Source organism: Equus asinus, chromosome 10 (genome assembly GCF_041296235.1).
Source record: "Equus asinus isolate D_3611 breed Donkey chromosome 10, EquAss-T2T_v2, whole genome shotgun sequence".
Taxonomy (NCBI): Eukaryota; Metazoa; Chordata; class Mammalia; order Perissodactyla; family Equidae; genus Equus; species Equus asinus.
In genome coordinates, this window is record NC_091799.1 from 22,289,468 (window position 1) to 22,305,285 (window position 15,818).

At 39.4% G+C, this 15,818-nt stretch overlaps 1 protein-coding gene across 1 annotated transcript; it reads right to left on the bottom strand.

Moving 5' to 3' along the window:
* Nucleotides 1-10,263: 10,263 nt before the first annotated feature.
* On the bottom strand, nucleotides 10,264-11,270 carry LOC106830791 (olfactory receptor 1L4-like). The gene has a single exon (XM_014840596.3). It carries the CDS (start codon nucleotides 11,197-11,199, stop codon nucleotides 10,264-10,266), a length of 936 nt encoding a protein of 311 aa, XP_014696082.3. The 5' UTR covers nucleotides 11,200-11,270.
* Nucleotides 11,271-15,818: the final 4,548 nt, after the last annotated feature.

The window sequence follows — 15,818 nt, forward strand, 5'->3', positions numbered from 1 at the left end:
GAATGACATATTCAAAATTCTGAAAGACTACAACTTTCAGCCAAGAATACTCTACCCAGTGAATATACCCTTTAGATATCATGGAGAAATAAAAACTTTCCCAGATAAACAAAAGCTGAAGGAGTTTGTGACCACAAAACGCCCCCCCCAAGAAATTATCAAGAAGACCCTCATACCTGAAAAAGGCTTTACGAAGACTTGAGCAAGGAGATAAACAGGCAGACAAAATCAGAAAATTGCAGCTCTCTATCAAAACAGATTAGCTAACACTTAATTATAACATTAAAGATTCAGGGACTGAAAACATCAAAAACGACTATAATCCCTTAATTTTAGCCACAAACTCACAACACAAAGTTGAATAAGTTTTACAATAACTTAAATGGGGATGAGGAAAGGGATGGAAACTGTTTAGACTAAAGAAATAGAGGCTATCAGAAAATGAACTGTCTCATCTATGCGATCTTTTGTACAAAACTCAAGGTAACCACTAAACAAAAGATCAGAACAGAGACACAAATGATAAATAAACAGAAAACTAAGAAAACCATCATAGAGAACTACCAAACTGAATTGGAAGTCTGAAATACACAGGATGAGAAACAAGGGAAATACAGAACAACTAGGAAACAAGTGATAAAATGGCATCATTAAGCCCTCATATATCAATAATCACTCTAAATGTAAATAGATCAAATTTCCTAATCAAAAGACACAGAGTGGCTGAATTGATTAAAAAACAAGACCCAATAATACGCTGCCTCCAGGAAACACATATCAGTTCTAAAGACAAACACAGGCTTAGAGTAAAGGGATGGAAGATGGTACTCCAAGCTAATGGTAAACAAAAGAAAGCAGGTGTTGCCGTACTTTATATCAGACAAAGTAGAAATCAGGATAAAAAAGGCAATGAGAGACAAAGGGGGTAGTATATAATCATATGTGGAAGATAGACAAACAAACTCATAGATAAGGGGAACAGATTGGTGGTTACCAAAGGGGAAGTTATTGCAGGAAGGATGAAAAGGGTAAAGGGGTGCATATGAATGGTGATGGATGGCAACTAGACTTTTGGTAGTGAACATGATGCAGTCTGTACAGAAGCCAAAATATAATGATTACACCTGAAATTTATGTAATCTTATAAACCCACATAACATAAATAAAATTTTTAAAAAATTCATGGCATCTGTAATAACAATCCAAGGGAATTTTTAATGGGACTTGAGAGGATCATTCTAACATTCATCTAGAGGAATAAATGGCTAAGGAAAGACAGGATAATTTTTGAAAAAATTAGAATAGTGACATAGAACATTTCTAACCCACCATCACAGCACACAGTAATGATAATAAGATAATGGTACACACACAGCAGCATGAGGAATTATGTATACTTATATTGATACATGCATATAAATCTTGATCTATATGGAACTTAATATACAGTAAAGATTCATTTCATAGCAATGGAGAAACGATAAACTATAAATAAGTGATATTTATGACAATTGACTGAACATTTGGAAAAATAAGGCTTGATTTCTATTCAACCCATACATAGAAATAAAAGCCATTTGAATGAACAATCTAAAAGTAAAAAATCCAAACCATAGGATAAATATTAGCAAACAATAAAGCAGCATATTTTTATGATCTAAAGATGGGTATGCCATTCAACGAAAGAAAGAAAATGTAGAGGCAAGAATGACAAAATGCAGTACTCAAAAATGTGAACATGACACCAAAAGAAGCCATATCAAAGCTAAAATATAAACCATTGACTCAGAGAAAATATCTTTGATATATTTACCAAAGAAAACTTGTGGGAAGGTGTTCAACCTCACTGGTAATCAGAAAATACAAATTAGACTGAAATACAACTTTCACTCATGAGTTTATCAATAAAATTTTTTGACAATATCCACAGGAAAGAGCCTCACATACACTGGTGTGAGAGAGTTTCAGTGTAGGCCTTTTGGTAGTCTCTATCAGATTTGAAAATCTACATCTCCTTATCTAATAACTCCACTTGTAGAAATCTATTGTCATTTATGTGTAGCACAATGATATGTACACATAGTTTTATTGTAGCATTGCTTCTAATACCAAACAAAACAACATGAACAAATAATCAAACAACCCACAGAGGACACAACCTAAATATACACAAATAGGTGAATTATTAAAATAATTTACAGTGCATTCTCATGACTCAGTATCATGCAGTCTCTAATGAAATAAGATGGCTAATGTTAGCCAACATTTATTAGCACCCAATATATCCCACACACTGGGCTAAGTGCTTTGCATGTCTTTTATCATCTTATTTTCTCCAAACCTAAGAGATAGGCACTATTATTGTTTTACAGATTAAAAATATTTAGCAAAGTTAAGTAACTTACCAGGTCCCACTGTTAGTAAGTGGCAGAGCTGGGATTTGAATTCAGGCATCTTTTGGCAGAATGGAAGCTTTTCATTGCTAAACTATATTATCACTGTGACCTATGGTCTATAATATTTTGTTAAGTGACAAATACAAGTTGCAGAACAATGCATGTAGAATAATCCAATTTTTGGAAAGAAAGTATGTCCTTTACATTTGTGTTTCTTTGGTGTGTGTGTTTATGTGTGTGCAGTTGCCTTCTGAAGTGAGATTGGAGGGCTGGAGTGAGGAGTCCCTTCCATATTTAACTTTATGTTATATTGTTTGCTTTTCAAACTATGGGACATGTTTCTTTGTATTAATTTTCTAATAAGAAATGTGAAAGTTCCTTGTAATTCCTTATTCCACTTCCCAGAGAACTAGAGTTGTGTACATGTTTTAGAGTTATTTTTCTCTGCATACACCTATACAAGTATTATATTCAGGAATGGGGTCACGCTATCCATAATGCTTTTTCTCCCCCACAGACAGTGTTACAATGGGTATTTTTGTACAATAATCTCCCCTTATCTGTGGTTTTGCTTTCTAGGGTTTCTGTTACCCACAGTCAACCACAATCCAAAATTCTTAAATGGAAAATTCTAGAAATAAACAATTCATAAGTTTTAATTTGCATGATGTTTGGAGTAGCTTGATGAAATCTTGCACCACCCAGCTTCTATGCCTGGGACATGGGTCATCCTTTTGTCCAGACTATCCATGCCTTATTTTCTATCTGCCCATTAGTCATGTAGTAGCTCTCTGGGTCATCAGATCACTGGAAGGATATTGCAGGGCTTGTACTTAGTAACCATTGACATCTGTGCTCCTCACATTCTGCCATCGACATTGACATCATCGTGGCTCAATGACCCTCCTGAAATTTCATCAGAAGGTCCATAGTAGCCTAAAGCCACGTCACAATGCCCACATTATTCACCTCATTTATCTCATCACATAGGCCTTGTATCATCTCAATCATCACAAGAGAAAGAAGGGTGAAAACAGTACAATAAGATATTTTGTGAGAAAGATAGACCACATTCACATAACTTTTATTGCAGTATATTGTTATCATTGTTTTATTTTATTATTAATTGCTGTTGTTAATCTCTTACTATAACTAATTTTTAGATTAAACTTTGTCATAGGTCTGTATGTATAGGGAAAAACATAATATATACATGGAATGCTACTATCCCCAGTTTCAGGCATCCATTGGGGGTCTTGGATGTATTTCCTGAAGATAACAGAGGACTACAATAAATATCTATATATTGCACTCATGAGAGAGTTTCTATGGTATAGAATACATTCTGAGATATGGGATGCTGAGTTAGAGTTTATGAACATTGAAAATTTTAATATATACTCCCAATGTGAGCCAACTATGCCTCATCCCACCCATGGGCAATGTATTCATTTGACTCTCTGGACCCTTTCCCTATGTCCTTCATTGTGCCTTTCAGCCTCATTCCTGGGACTTTGTTTTCTCTGGTGGAGAAAGACTATGTGGTCCTCTTTGGTTTTGAACCTGGAATTTCCCAGATCTACGTGATATTTCTCAGGGGCAGTGCTTAACTTCTCCCATTTTGCCAAATCTGATGACATCGTATATTTCCTTGTGCTTTGGGCAAGTCATTTCACCTCAGCATACCCATCAATAAGATGTAGGGGTGTTCTACTTTCTTACCCACCTACTCCTGCATTTGGAGACTCATTGACAGTTGACATATGCATATATCTGTGATTCCATCACCACATCAAATTACATGCATTAAATATGTGCAGTTTTTTTGTATATCAACTGTAGCTCAATAAAACTATAAAAAAAAAGAAGCATTGTGGAGCCTGGAATCTTTGCTGACTTAACATAGAAATGATCGGAGGACTCTGCCCATTTGACTGTCCCTGAATAATTTTCAAAGGTAAACCTGAAAAGAGTGAATTATTTTGACTGCAATTGGTTGAGCAGTCTCATAGGTGAAATTCAATTCCACTTACTTGCAATACCTGTCCTTGCCCCTAGAACACAACTGAACGAGGTATACGCCTGTTATCTGATTCCAGATAATTATGTATCCTGCTTATCCTGAGACTTTGTGGTGAAAATGGTGTTAGAAGATGAGAGAACTAGAATTCATAAAAGAAGTGTCTGTGCCTCCTCCCCAAATATTTAGCCTCTCTTTCCCATGGCTGTTAGTTTTGTACCACCCACACAAGGAGCCAGTAGCATGATGCTTTATCAAGGCTTTTTGATGATTTAGAAGAAGTGTGGAGTTTCGATTCACAGTCAATTTAAGAATAAAAATGGAAGTACTTTTCTTTCAAAAGCACAATTATAATAATTTGATTGGATTATGTGCCTTCTTAAGTTTATTATGAATACACACTTTGTTTCACTAGTTTCCTGTTATTTAAATAAGATAATTTATACAAACACATTTTTACATGATATAGTATCATGTAAGTGAAAGTTATGATTAGTAATAAAACATTTTGTGTTACTGGCAAAAAAATTGACAGTTGAGTGAAAGAGTTTGGCAAAGCTTTCTAGAGTTGGTTAGTATTATTGCTCATACAATAAGCTAGAGAAATGACGTTTTAATGATGAGCTTGTCATTCATTGGGCAGGATCACCAGCAACTGGGAGCCTTTTACATCACATTATTCTACCTTAAAAGATATTTACTCCCTTTCTTCACAGACAGGAAATATAGAATATTTCTATACTTCTCTACATTCCTCATTGGAATTTTCCACTTTGTGCATATTTATCACCTTGGGTTGGTTTTCTCTTTGTTGCTTCCCCACCACTTATGAAAGGCCCTTCTCCTAGTCACCAGCCCACATGAAACCAGGAAGTAAAACATGAAGCACAGAATTCACTTCTTAAACAGGATATAAAAATTCTTGTGAGTAATACACTGGTGGAAATCTATCCATCATCCATGCACTCACTCCTCTGAATGATCAAGGACAGTGGAGAAGTGACTAAACTGTAAAAACATTCAGTTAACTTTTATTGGACAGGTTCTGTGCTTAGCACTTGTCTCATTTAATCCTGACAATAGCACTACGATGTTAGCAGCATTATTATCCCCTGTTATAGATAAAGAGACTGAAATTCAGAGAGTCGTACAGCTGGTAAAGGGTATATCTAAGAATCAAACCCACGTACGTCTGAATTCAAATTATATGCTTTACACTACTCTACTCTACCTCTTCCCCAAACCATATAAGAACTAAGCCAGTATGTCCTCTGCAAACAGAAGTCCTCTTACAACCAAGTGCCTAAAGCCTCTTTGCTGACACACTTCTCCTTCTCCATCCTTTGCTCTCACACATTGGGATACTTTCAATTTCCTTCCACTCTACCTCCATTTCTGCCTCCCATTCCACAAAGACATATGCTCTCCTTTATTCTTTACCTTCAGAAGGAAAGGTTGCAAGGTACTTTAGACCTCAGCTCTGTCTGATTCTGAGACAACAGCAGCTCCCTGCCTTTGCACCATCAGTAACTGAATTTAGAATCACTCCTGGGTCCAGATTTTCTGAATCGTGGCTTCTCCCTGTCTACCCTCTTCCCACTTCCAGCAGTAAGACAAATAGGTATAGAGCCCCCTGGAACAGGTTGTCTTCCTTACGGATTCTGCAGGGTCTTTTCAGGCCATTCTTTCTCTTTTTCCATCTCTCTGAAATCTCTCCTTTCTGCCTGGTTTCTTCTTCTACTTTAGTGTAGTAAAATAGTATACTATAGTTTACTTTTATACCAGATTAGAGCTTTACCTAGCCCTTCCCACCTGTTAAATTCTAGATTCCAAGGCCAGTGGACATTTAAGGTATTCCTGTTGGAATTCTTTTTGTGAATAATTGTCTTCCTTCTGTCTCAGCATGTCTTTGGATGGCATCTTATCAACCAGAGGTGCTTAATGTGGGGCTTTGCTGAAACCAGTTTCTTGCGTTCCTTTGCTGAGCCGACAATGACTCACCCAGATGTCTCCTATTGGAGAAACCCACTTCATGCAGTCCCTTCCCATGTTTGTTCTCAATCCTGGCTATGATAGCTAGCAATTACTTAGTGCTGACACATGCCAGACACTGCTCTAAGAACTTTACGTACATTATGTTGCTTAGTCTTTACAGCACCCCATTTTACAGACAATGAAAGTGAGGTAGTGGGAATTGAAGTGACATGCCCAAGGCCACACAACTGGATGGTGGTGGAGTCTAGCTTAAGAATGGGTGCTCTTAACCTGTATATAATCCTAACTTTCTTATTTACTTGTGTCTTGTATTTTGAGATGGAGGAGAGAAGAAGATAGGATCAGGTAATGGGAGGAAGGCCATGTGGAGATGTTGCACCCCACAGTCTCTATCCCCAAATATGCCTCAGTCTGCCTACCTGTGGGCTTGACAGAGGAGACTGAGAGTCCTGATCAGGCTTGGGGTCCTGCCAGGGAGTTATGATGAGCTCTGACTCTTGAGAAAGGGTCCTGTTTAAAGTTTACATCTAGCTTCAGAAATATGCCAGTTCTTTTCTCAACCCACAGAAGGAGTGGATAGAAAGGGAGACATAAAGACCTGTGTTTCCCCAATTTAGAGCCCTGGGGGGATTGTGCCTGCAGTTTTCCCAGGAGAGGAGAACATTACTGATGCCCTCTGAGCTCTGTGTCAGGAGCCTCAGGGGAACCTGGGCTCCTGATGTGTAGCCTCTAATGCCCGGTGAGGGAATTAGGGTCATGCAGCAGCTGCGGTGAAAGTGTGCTCGTGTATGTGGATGTGAGTTATGTACATATGTGTGTTCATACACACATGTATACCCTGTACATGCATGTGTTCCTGTGCATGTCTGTGTGTACACTTATGTGTGCCTACCTGGAAGGAGAGGTGATGGCCTCTTATGCCTGTGGCTCTGTGTCTGCATGTATGACTGTTTCTAGGTAGAGGTGTATAGTTACAGGGAATGGATTAAAGTACAGGCTCTGGAGCCAGACTAAATAGATTTGGATGCTGGCTCAGCCTTAACTTCTCTGATCTCATATTTTTTTGTTTCCCTCTCTTAAACATTGTATTGCTTCAATTTCTTAACCCAGTCTACTTGCGTTTGAATCTCTGTTCCACCAGTTACTAAATGAATGAATTTTGGCAAGATATTTAGCACATGAACCCAAATTGTTCTCATCTATAAATGGCATAGCAATCACAAGTGTAGACAGAATTTTTTTTGATTTTCCTTTAAAATAGACTTTATTTTTTAGAGCAGTTATAGCTTCATGGCAAAATTCATCAGAAAGTACAGAGTTCCCAGATACCTCGTACCCACATACATACATAGCCTTCTCCATTATCAACGTGCCCCACCAGAGTGGTATATTTGTTCTGATTGATGAACCTACACATCATCACCCAAAGTCCATAGTTTACATGAGGGTTCACTCTTGGTGTTGTGCCTTCTATGGGTTTTGACAAATGTATAACGACACCACTATAGTATCATAGAGAATAGTTTCATTGCCCTAAAAGTCCTCTGTGCTCTGCCCATTCTTTCCTCCCTTCTCTCTACCCCTGGCAACACTGATCGTTTTACTGTCTCCAAAGTTTCACCTTTTCTAGAATGTCATATAGTTGGAATCATATAGCACGTAGCCTTTCCATATCAATTCTTTCATTTAGTAATATGCATGTAAATTTCCTCCATGTGTTTTCACAGCTTGATAGCTTATTTCTTTTTAGTGCTGTGTAAGAGTTTTTGTGTGGATATACCACAGTTTGTCTAAACATTCACCTACTGAAAGATATCCTTTATTTTTGGTAGTCACAGAGGATTTTATTGTTACTCAGGGAATGCAATAAATTTATTCTGCCACCTGACACAGTCTTCAGTGTTATGTATGCTGCTTCAGTTTAAAAGCACTGCTTCCATCTCATGGGCTAAGCCTTACAGAACCTTCAAGAGGAACCCATGTGGGGGTCCTTTGTCCCATTGTGCAAGTGAGGCAGAGTGGTCCTCTGACTTGCTAAGGTCACATTCGGGTGGAGCTGGAATGGGCTCCTAGTCTTATGGAGCCTTACCTGGTTTCCGACTCCCAGGCTTCCTCTGAGTTACAGCAGCTATACCACCTCCCTAACCAGGAGTAGGTGTGAGTTAGGCCATGGCCTGGGGTGGATGGATTCCATGAGAGGAATCTTAAAAGGTATTCTAGTGGGAATCTGAAAGTTGACTATGGTAAAAGAGGGTTGGGACTAGGTTCCCAGTGTCTCTATGGTCATCAGGGCCTGGCTAACTTCATCTTTACCTTTTGAACTTCTTCACTCCATTGAGCTCTGGTTATTCCTTTTTCTATGCAGCAAGCCAGGGTTACAGCTGATGCAGATCCTCAGGGCCATGGTTCAGGTGAACTGAGTTTCTGGGTACACTGCTAAGAATTCCTTTATGGTATGCCTTGGCAGTTCCTGAGATGCCCAGAATAAACACTCTCAGAGCACTTCTCCTGTCCAGGGATGCATTGGCTCTGGTCAAGCTCAGTAGTTAGTAAGTCCTATGCCGTGTTACAGCCTAACCAGCTAATCAGCCTCTTCTGTGTGTAAGTTCTGCCGATAGGGCATCTCCTGGAGTTTGCTTGGTTGAAAGGAGAGTCTTCTGCCATTGGAGGGAAATATATCCATATCCTCATCTCTGGTGTCTGCCTCTTGAAACTTCTACTCTAGGATTATATGAGGACTCTTTTTTACAGGTATATTATTGGATTGTGCCTCTTGGTTCTCTTGTGTTTAGTGGGGTCATGAGATTAGTTGTGGACAATGTATTGTGGTCTGAAGTGGTGTGAGTCACTTCTGGAGCAGGGTAGTTATTTGTTAGTGCAAAATCTCTAGGAATCTTTCTCAACTTCTGAAATGGTGATGATTAATGTTTACAATGGTGACTGCTCCATCATATTTGGTTGCTGAGTGTTTAAAACGAGCAGCAGCCTTATACTTTTCTGAGGTTGACACTCGGTATGAATAAAAACTAGATTTTTGGCTTTAAGGTCCGAAGATTTTGAGATTTTTTTTTCCACAGCATAACTTAGCTTAATTAGACTGATACACATTGCTTTTTCCAGAATATAATGGGCATTTCTCTGAGAATTGTTGTCATGTGAAGAATTAAGAAAGGAGGAATTAAGAGGGAAGGAAAAATGAATTATGTAATGAGAATTCATATTGTAATGACACTTTGGTGTTGGTGGGGGGAATAAATCTGTTTTGCAGATTCTTCTGTCTTTCCAGCCATATTCTCCCTGTTCTAAAATTAAGCAAGCCTCCCAGGGCTTTTCACTGTTCCTCACACACATTCCAGTATTTATTGCCTCTACTTGCTTGGGTGGTTTCCACTATGAACTGCTTATCCATTTCCTCCTCTAATGAAGTTTTATCTATCCAAATCGGTCCATCCTTTAGGATAATAATAGGTCATTTTTCAAAGAGACTTCCTCAATTCCATGTGAAATCCATTTAATGTCTTATTTTAAAAACTAATAGGACTTCATAATTCCTCAAGTGCTAGTCAATGCCAAGCTTATAGAAGAGTTATTTGGAAATAGCTTTATTCCACTAAATAGGTGACGAAACTGTTTTTCTGAAATCCGGATTCCTAGTACTACCTGGACTGGAACTGAACACATATTTGGCCAAAGTCATTGATGGAAACTAAGTATTATAGCTTGCAGGTCAATTTTCTTACTGCTATTTAACACCACCTCTTTGGGTGCCATGTGGAAATGGGCAGGAAGGAAGGTAATCTGATCATCTTTTAGGTCATCTCTCAATTATGACATTCTATGTTGTTATTCCTTCTATGAGTGAATTTTGAGCCTTAATTTTCTCAAACTTGTCTTCATAGTTTTGTTTCTCAAGCTGTAGATGAAAGGGTTCAGCATGGGTGTCACTACTGTGTACATAAGTGTGGCAACCCTGTCCTTTACCACTGAATATACGGACAGGGGTCTAAAGTAGACATAGATGACACTCCCATAGAACAAGACAACTACAGTGAGGTGGGAGCCACAGGTAGAGAAGGCTTTCCATTTCCCCACTGCAGAGGGGATTCTGAGCACAGTAATGATGATTCTCAGGTAGGAGAAGAGAATGCACAGGAACGGGCTCACAATGACAGCCAGAGTTTCAGTCATTAGCAGAATCTGGTTGGAGGAGGTGTCAGAGCAGGATAGCTTTAGCACAGGCTGAGTATCACAAAAAAAGTGCTTGATGACATGAGAGGCACAGAAAGACAGGCGGGAAATGAGTAGCACATGAAGCATAGAGTGCAGGTGGGAGATGGTGCAAGAAACCAGCAGCATGAGGAGGCAACGCTGTGGGTTCATAACCACATCATAATGCAAGGGGCTGCAGATGGCTACCAGCCGGTCTATGGCCATAGAAGCCAGCAGGCAGCTGTCAGTGTTCCCAAAGGCCATGAAGAAGTACATCTGGATCAGGCAGCCCACATAGGAGATAGACTTTGTTTCTGATAGGAAATTCACCAGCATCTTGGGCACAACAACTGTTGTGAAGCAGATATCCATGAAGGACAGGTTGCTGAGAAAAAAATACATAGGTGTGTGGAGCTGGGAGTCCGAGTGGATGGCCAGGATGATGAGTACGTTCCCCACCAGGGTGACCAGGTACATGTTAAGGAAGATGGCAAAGAGGGGCTTCTGTAGCTGAGGGTTGGAAGAGATGCCCAGGAGGATAAAGCCTGAGGTGCTGCTACTGTAGTTCATTATCTCCATGTCTGTTACTTCCTGGGCAGGGTCTGGAGAAGCAGTGGGAGAGATATGAAGGACAATTTGATCAAGACAATTTCTTCACTAGTGTCCAAGCTTCACAAAGAGTCCATTGCTATTTGTTAGGAGATTAAAGAAGATTCACTTCAAGAAATGCAGTCATGCATTCCTTAACAATGGGGATACAATCGGAGATATGTGTCATTGGGCAATTTCGTCTTTGTGCAAACATGATAAAGTGCATTTACCCAAACCTAGAGGGTATGGCTACTACACACCTAGGCTATATGCACTAATCTTAATGGACCACCTTTGCATATGCGTTCTGTCTTTGACTGAAATATCATCATGTGGTGCATGACTGTACAAGAAACAGGGAGTGATATCCAATAAGTGGGGAGTTAAAAAGTTTTAAACTGCTTCCTAAATGAGTAGCTAAATGTTTCACTTCTGTTCTTTGGAACTTCTATGTGGTCTAATTTGTCTGAGTTCTTCTCAATTGTCTTTCTAAAGGTTCTTCTTTAGTTATTTCTTGATCAAATCCTTAGCCTCCTTTTTTTTCTTCTTTCAGAGAAGATGCTCCTGAGTCTCACCTTGAATCAAGAGGCTTTTATACAGGGGTCCTAAGGAATGAGGTCCTCTCCTATTCATTGGTGCAGAGGTGGTGGTGGTTGTAGTTGGCATAGGAAAAAGTGAGAAACAGATTTAATTGATAGTCTTTGCTGCCTAAGGAATTCAGATAAGACTTCAGAGTAAAATGTGCTTAATGTTATTTGAACATTTCTGTTTGCCTAACATGATCTGGACACTAACATTATAAGTTTGTGGTTCAGAGATGCCACTGAAAATAGAAATATTACCAGGAATAGCATATGTTACTGAGATAATTCTTTAAATATATTAGTTTTTTTGATTAAAAAACTACAAAGTCCTTATCTAAACATTCAAATATTACTGAAATATTGGACAAGGTTGTATGTCAATTGTATCTCAATAAAGCTGCAAGAAGGCAATTCCTCTCAAATTAATTAAATTTAGAGCTGATGTCAGCACTGTGGCTGGTGAGTTGTTCCCTTTATCTGTCACCTCTGTGTTACAACCAGTGGGACACCCATTGTTCAACAATGCACTCCCTACACAACACACCAGAACACCTAAGAGATACATGCATCCACATATTTGAAGGTGGGTGGACTGGACCCTTAGGAGGCAGTGGAACTAAAGGAGAATCTCCCATTCCCTCCTGTGGTGGTGGTGATCCAAAACTGGTTGTTCCTGGTAGTAGTGGTGATGTCCTGGTCTGAGATTTCAAGGACCAGCCCAGCTAGGCTGGTGGCAAAATTTCAGGAGCAGCAACAACACTTGTGGCTTAACTCTTGCCTCCATAGCAGTGGTCAGAGGTGGTACCAATACCTCAGGCTCCTGAGGAAACACAGCAGTGCCAGCAAATCGGCTCCCTCCTCCTCCCCAGGCCGGGGCAACTCTGACCCTTGTCTTTCTGGCAGCAAGGGCTGCATCCAAAATGTGAATACCAGTGGCAGAGGTGGTGGTGCCCTCACCTGAGGTTTTAAAAATTACACTGGTGCACACCAGTGACTAGAGGCTGCGGGAGCAGCAGTGGTACTTGTGGCTTAGCTCTGTCCCTCCACCAGCAGTAGCAGGGACCTGTGACTCAAGGCTTCAGGAACCACAGCAGAACCCGTGATACAGCCCCCGGTGGTGACACCATGGACACGGGCTTTACCAGCAGCTAGGCTGCATGCAAGACCCTTGGCCCCTGGCCCAACAATACCCAGAACCCAAAGCATTTGGCAGCAGCACAACCAGCATACCCAGGTAATTCAGGAGCAGCAGCACAGGTGGTGCATGGGGCAGCAGTACCCAAACCTGAGGAGAGCCCTTGAGGAAAGCCAGTGGGGGAATACAAGACCCAGGTGCCCCAGAAGCAGCAGAAGTGCTTGCAGCCTGGTGATGCTGGTGGTGACACCTGAGACTGCAACAACATCATAAGCAATAAGGCACTAGCAATGTTGGAGGCCCAAGCAGCAGAAGGAGGGCACTGAAAACACCTCTGGCAGAGACAGTGGAGGGTGGAAAGTGCAGGCGTTCAAACACAACCCAAAGCATCTCAGAATCAAAGTAATCAAAGCCTTACCCAAATGAGAAAGGTGTTTGCTGCCACAAATGCACTAATAGAGGATAAGCTCATCGAGCAGCATGACGAACTATGGTAGAACAGAAAGAAAATGGCAACTCTCCAGAAACCAAATTTGAAGTCACAAGAGATTACAACCTAACAGACAGAGAATTCAAAATAGCTGTCTTGAAGAAACTCAGTGAGTTACAAGAAATCTCAGAAAGACAGTTCAGTGTGCTCAGGAACAAAATTAATAAACAGAAGTAGTACTTCACAAAAGAGATTGAAACTAAAAAATACAAAACAGAAATTCTGGAAATGAAGAACACAATTAATGCAACGAAAAATAAAGTAGAAAGTATTGGAAATAGAGCAGACCATAAGGAAGAGAAAATTAGTGAGCTCAAAGATAGAAGTGATTTGCTGGAAGAGGAGAGAGAACTAAGACTTTAAAAAGATGAAGAAATTCTACAAGAAATGTCTGACTCAGTTAGGAAAAGCAACATGAAGATAATGGGTATCCCAGAAAGAGAAGAGAGGGAGAAAGGAGCAAAGAACTTAGTCGAAGAAATAATAGCTGAGAATTTTCCAAACCTCAGGAAGGAACTGTATATACAAGTACATGAAGCTAATAAAACTCCTAATTACCTCAATGCAAAAGGACCTTCTCCAACGAATATTATATTAAAACTGTCAAAAGTCAATGGCAAAGAAAGAATATTAAGGGTGGCCAGAGAGAAGAAAATCACTTACCAAGGAACCCCATCAGGCTATCAGAAGATTTGTCAGCAGAAACTCTACAGGGCAGGAGAGAGTGGAATGATATATTCAAAATATTGAAAGACAAAACGATCACTCAAGAATACTCCATCCAGCAAAGTTTTCCTTCAGATATTAAGGAGAAATAAAGGCTTTCCCAGACAAACAAACGCTGATGGAGTTCATTGCCACTAGACCTGCCTTACAAGAAATGTTGAAAGAAACCCTCCTACTTGAAATAAAAAGGCAAAGGTTTACAAACCTTTGAGCAAATTGACAAGCAGACAGGCAGGATCAGAAGATTTCAAGTCCATATCAAAATAGTTAGCTAAATACTTAATTATAATGTAAAGGCTAAAAGGGAAGAAAGCATTAAAAATAACTATAATCACTTCAATTTATTAACAACTTCACAACATGAAAAGAATAATTTGTGACAACAAAAATGTAGAAAGAGAAGAGGAAAAGGATGGAACCTGCAAAGGCTAATGGACATAAGATGCTGTTAGCAGAAAAATGACTATCTCATCTATGAGATCTCTTATACAAAGTTCATGTTAGCCACAAAACAAAAAATCAGAGCAGAGTCACAAATCATAAATAAAGAGGAAACTGGGAAAAACATCACGGATCGCCACCAACCTGAAATAGCGGACAGAAATACAAGGAAAAAGAAAGAATGGGAACACAGAACAAGCAGAAAACAAAAGATAAAATGGCAGCGTTAAGCCTTCATATATCAATAATCATTCTAAATGTAAGTGGACTGAATTCACCAATCAAAAGTTACTGAGTGGCTGGATGGATTAAAAAACAAGATCCAATAGTACGCTGCCGCCGGGAGCCCCATCTTAGCTCTAAAGACAAAAAGGCTCAGAGTGAACAGATGGAAGGTGATAATCCAAGCAAATGGCAACCAAAAGAAAATGGATGTAGCTGTACTTAAGTCAGACAAAATAAACTTCAAGTAAAGTCAAAGCAATAAGAAGAGACAAAGATTGTCATTATATGACGATAAAAGGGACATTCCACTAAGAAGACATAATACTTGTTAATATATATACACCTAACATAGGAGCAGAATGTCAATAGTAGCCTAGAGTTGTGTCATAATGCCTGCATCAATTCATCTCATTACATAAACATTGTATCATCTCACCTCATCACAAGAAGAAGGGTAAGTACAATAGAATAAGAGATTTTGTGAGAGAGATAGCCCACATTCACTTAACTTTTATTACAGTACATTGTTACAATTGTTCTACTTTATTATTAATCTCTTATTGGGGCTAATTTATTAATTAAACTTTATCAGAGGTATGTATGCATAGGAAAAAACATAATATATATAGGTATCAGTAGTATCCATGGTTGCAGGCATCCACTGTGGGTCTTGGAATACATCTCCTGTGGGTAAGGGAGGACTAGTTTATATATATATATTGCAATCATGGGAGAGTTTCTATGGTGTATAATACACTCTGAAATATGGAATGCTGAGTGCAGTTTATGAACATTGAAAATTTTAATAGATACTCCTTGTCCTAGCCAATTACCCTTCATCCCACTCCTGGTCAATGTACTCATTTGACTCTCTGGACTCTTTCCCCATTTCCTTCATTGTGTCTTTCAGCCTCACTCCTGGGACATTGTTTTCCCTGGTGGAGAAGGGCTATGGGATCCTCTCTGGGCCTGAATCTGGAATTTCCCAGATTTGTGTGGTATTTCT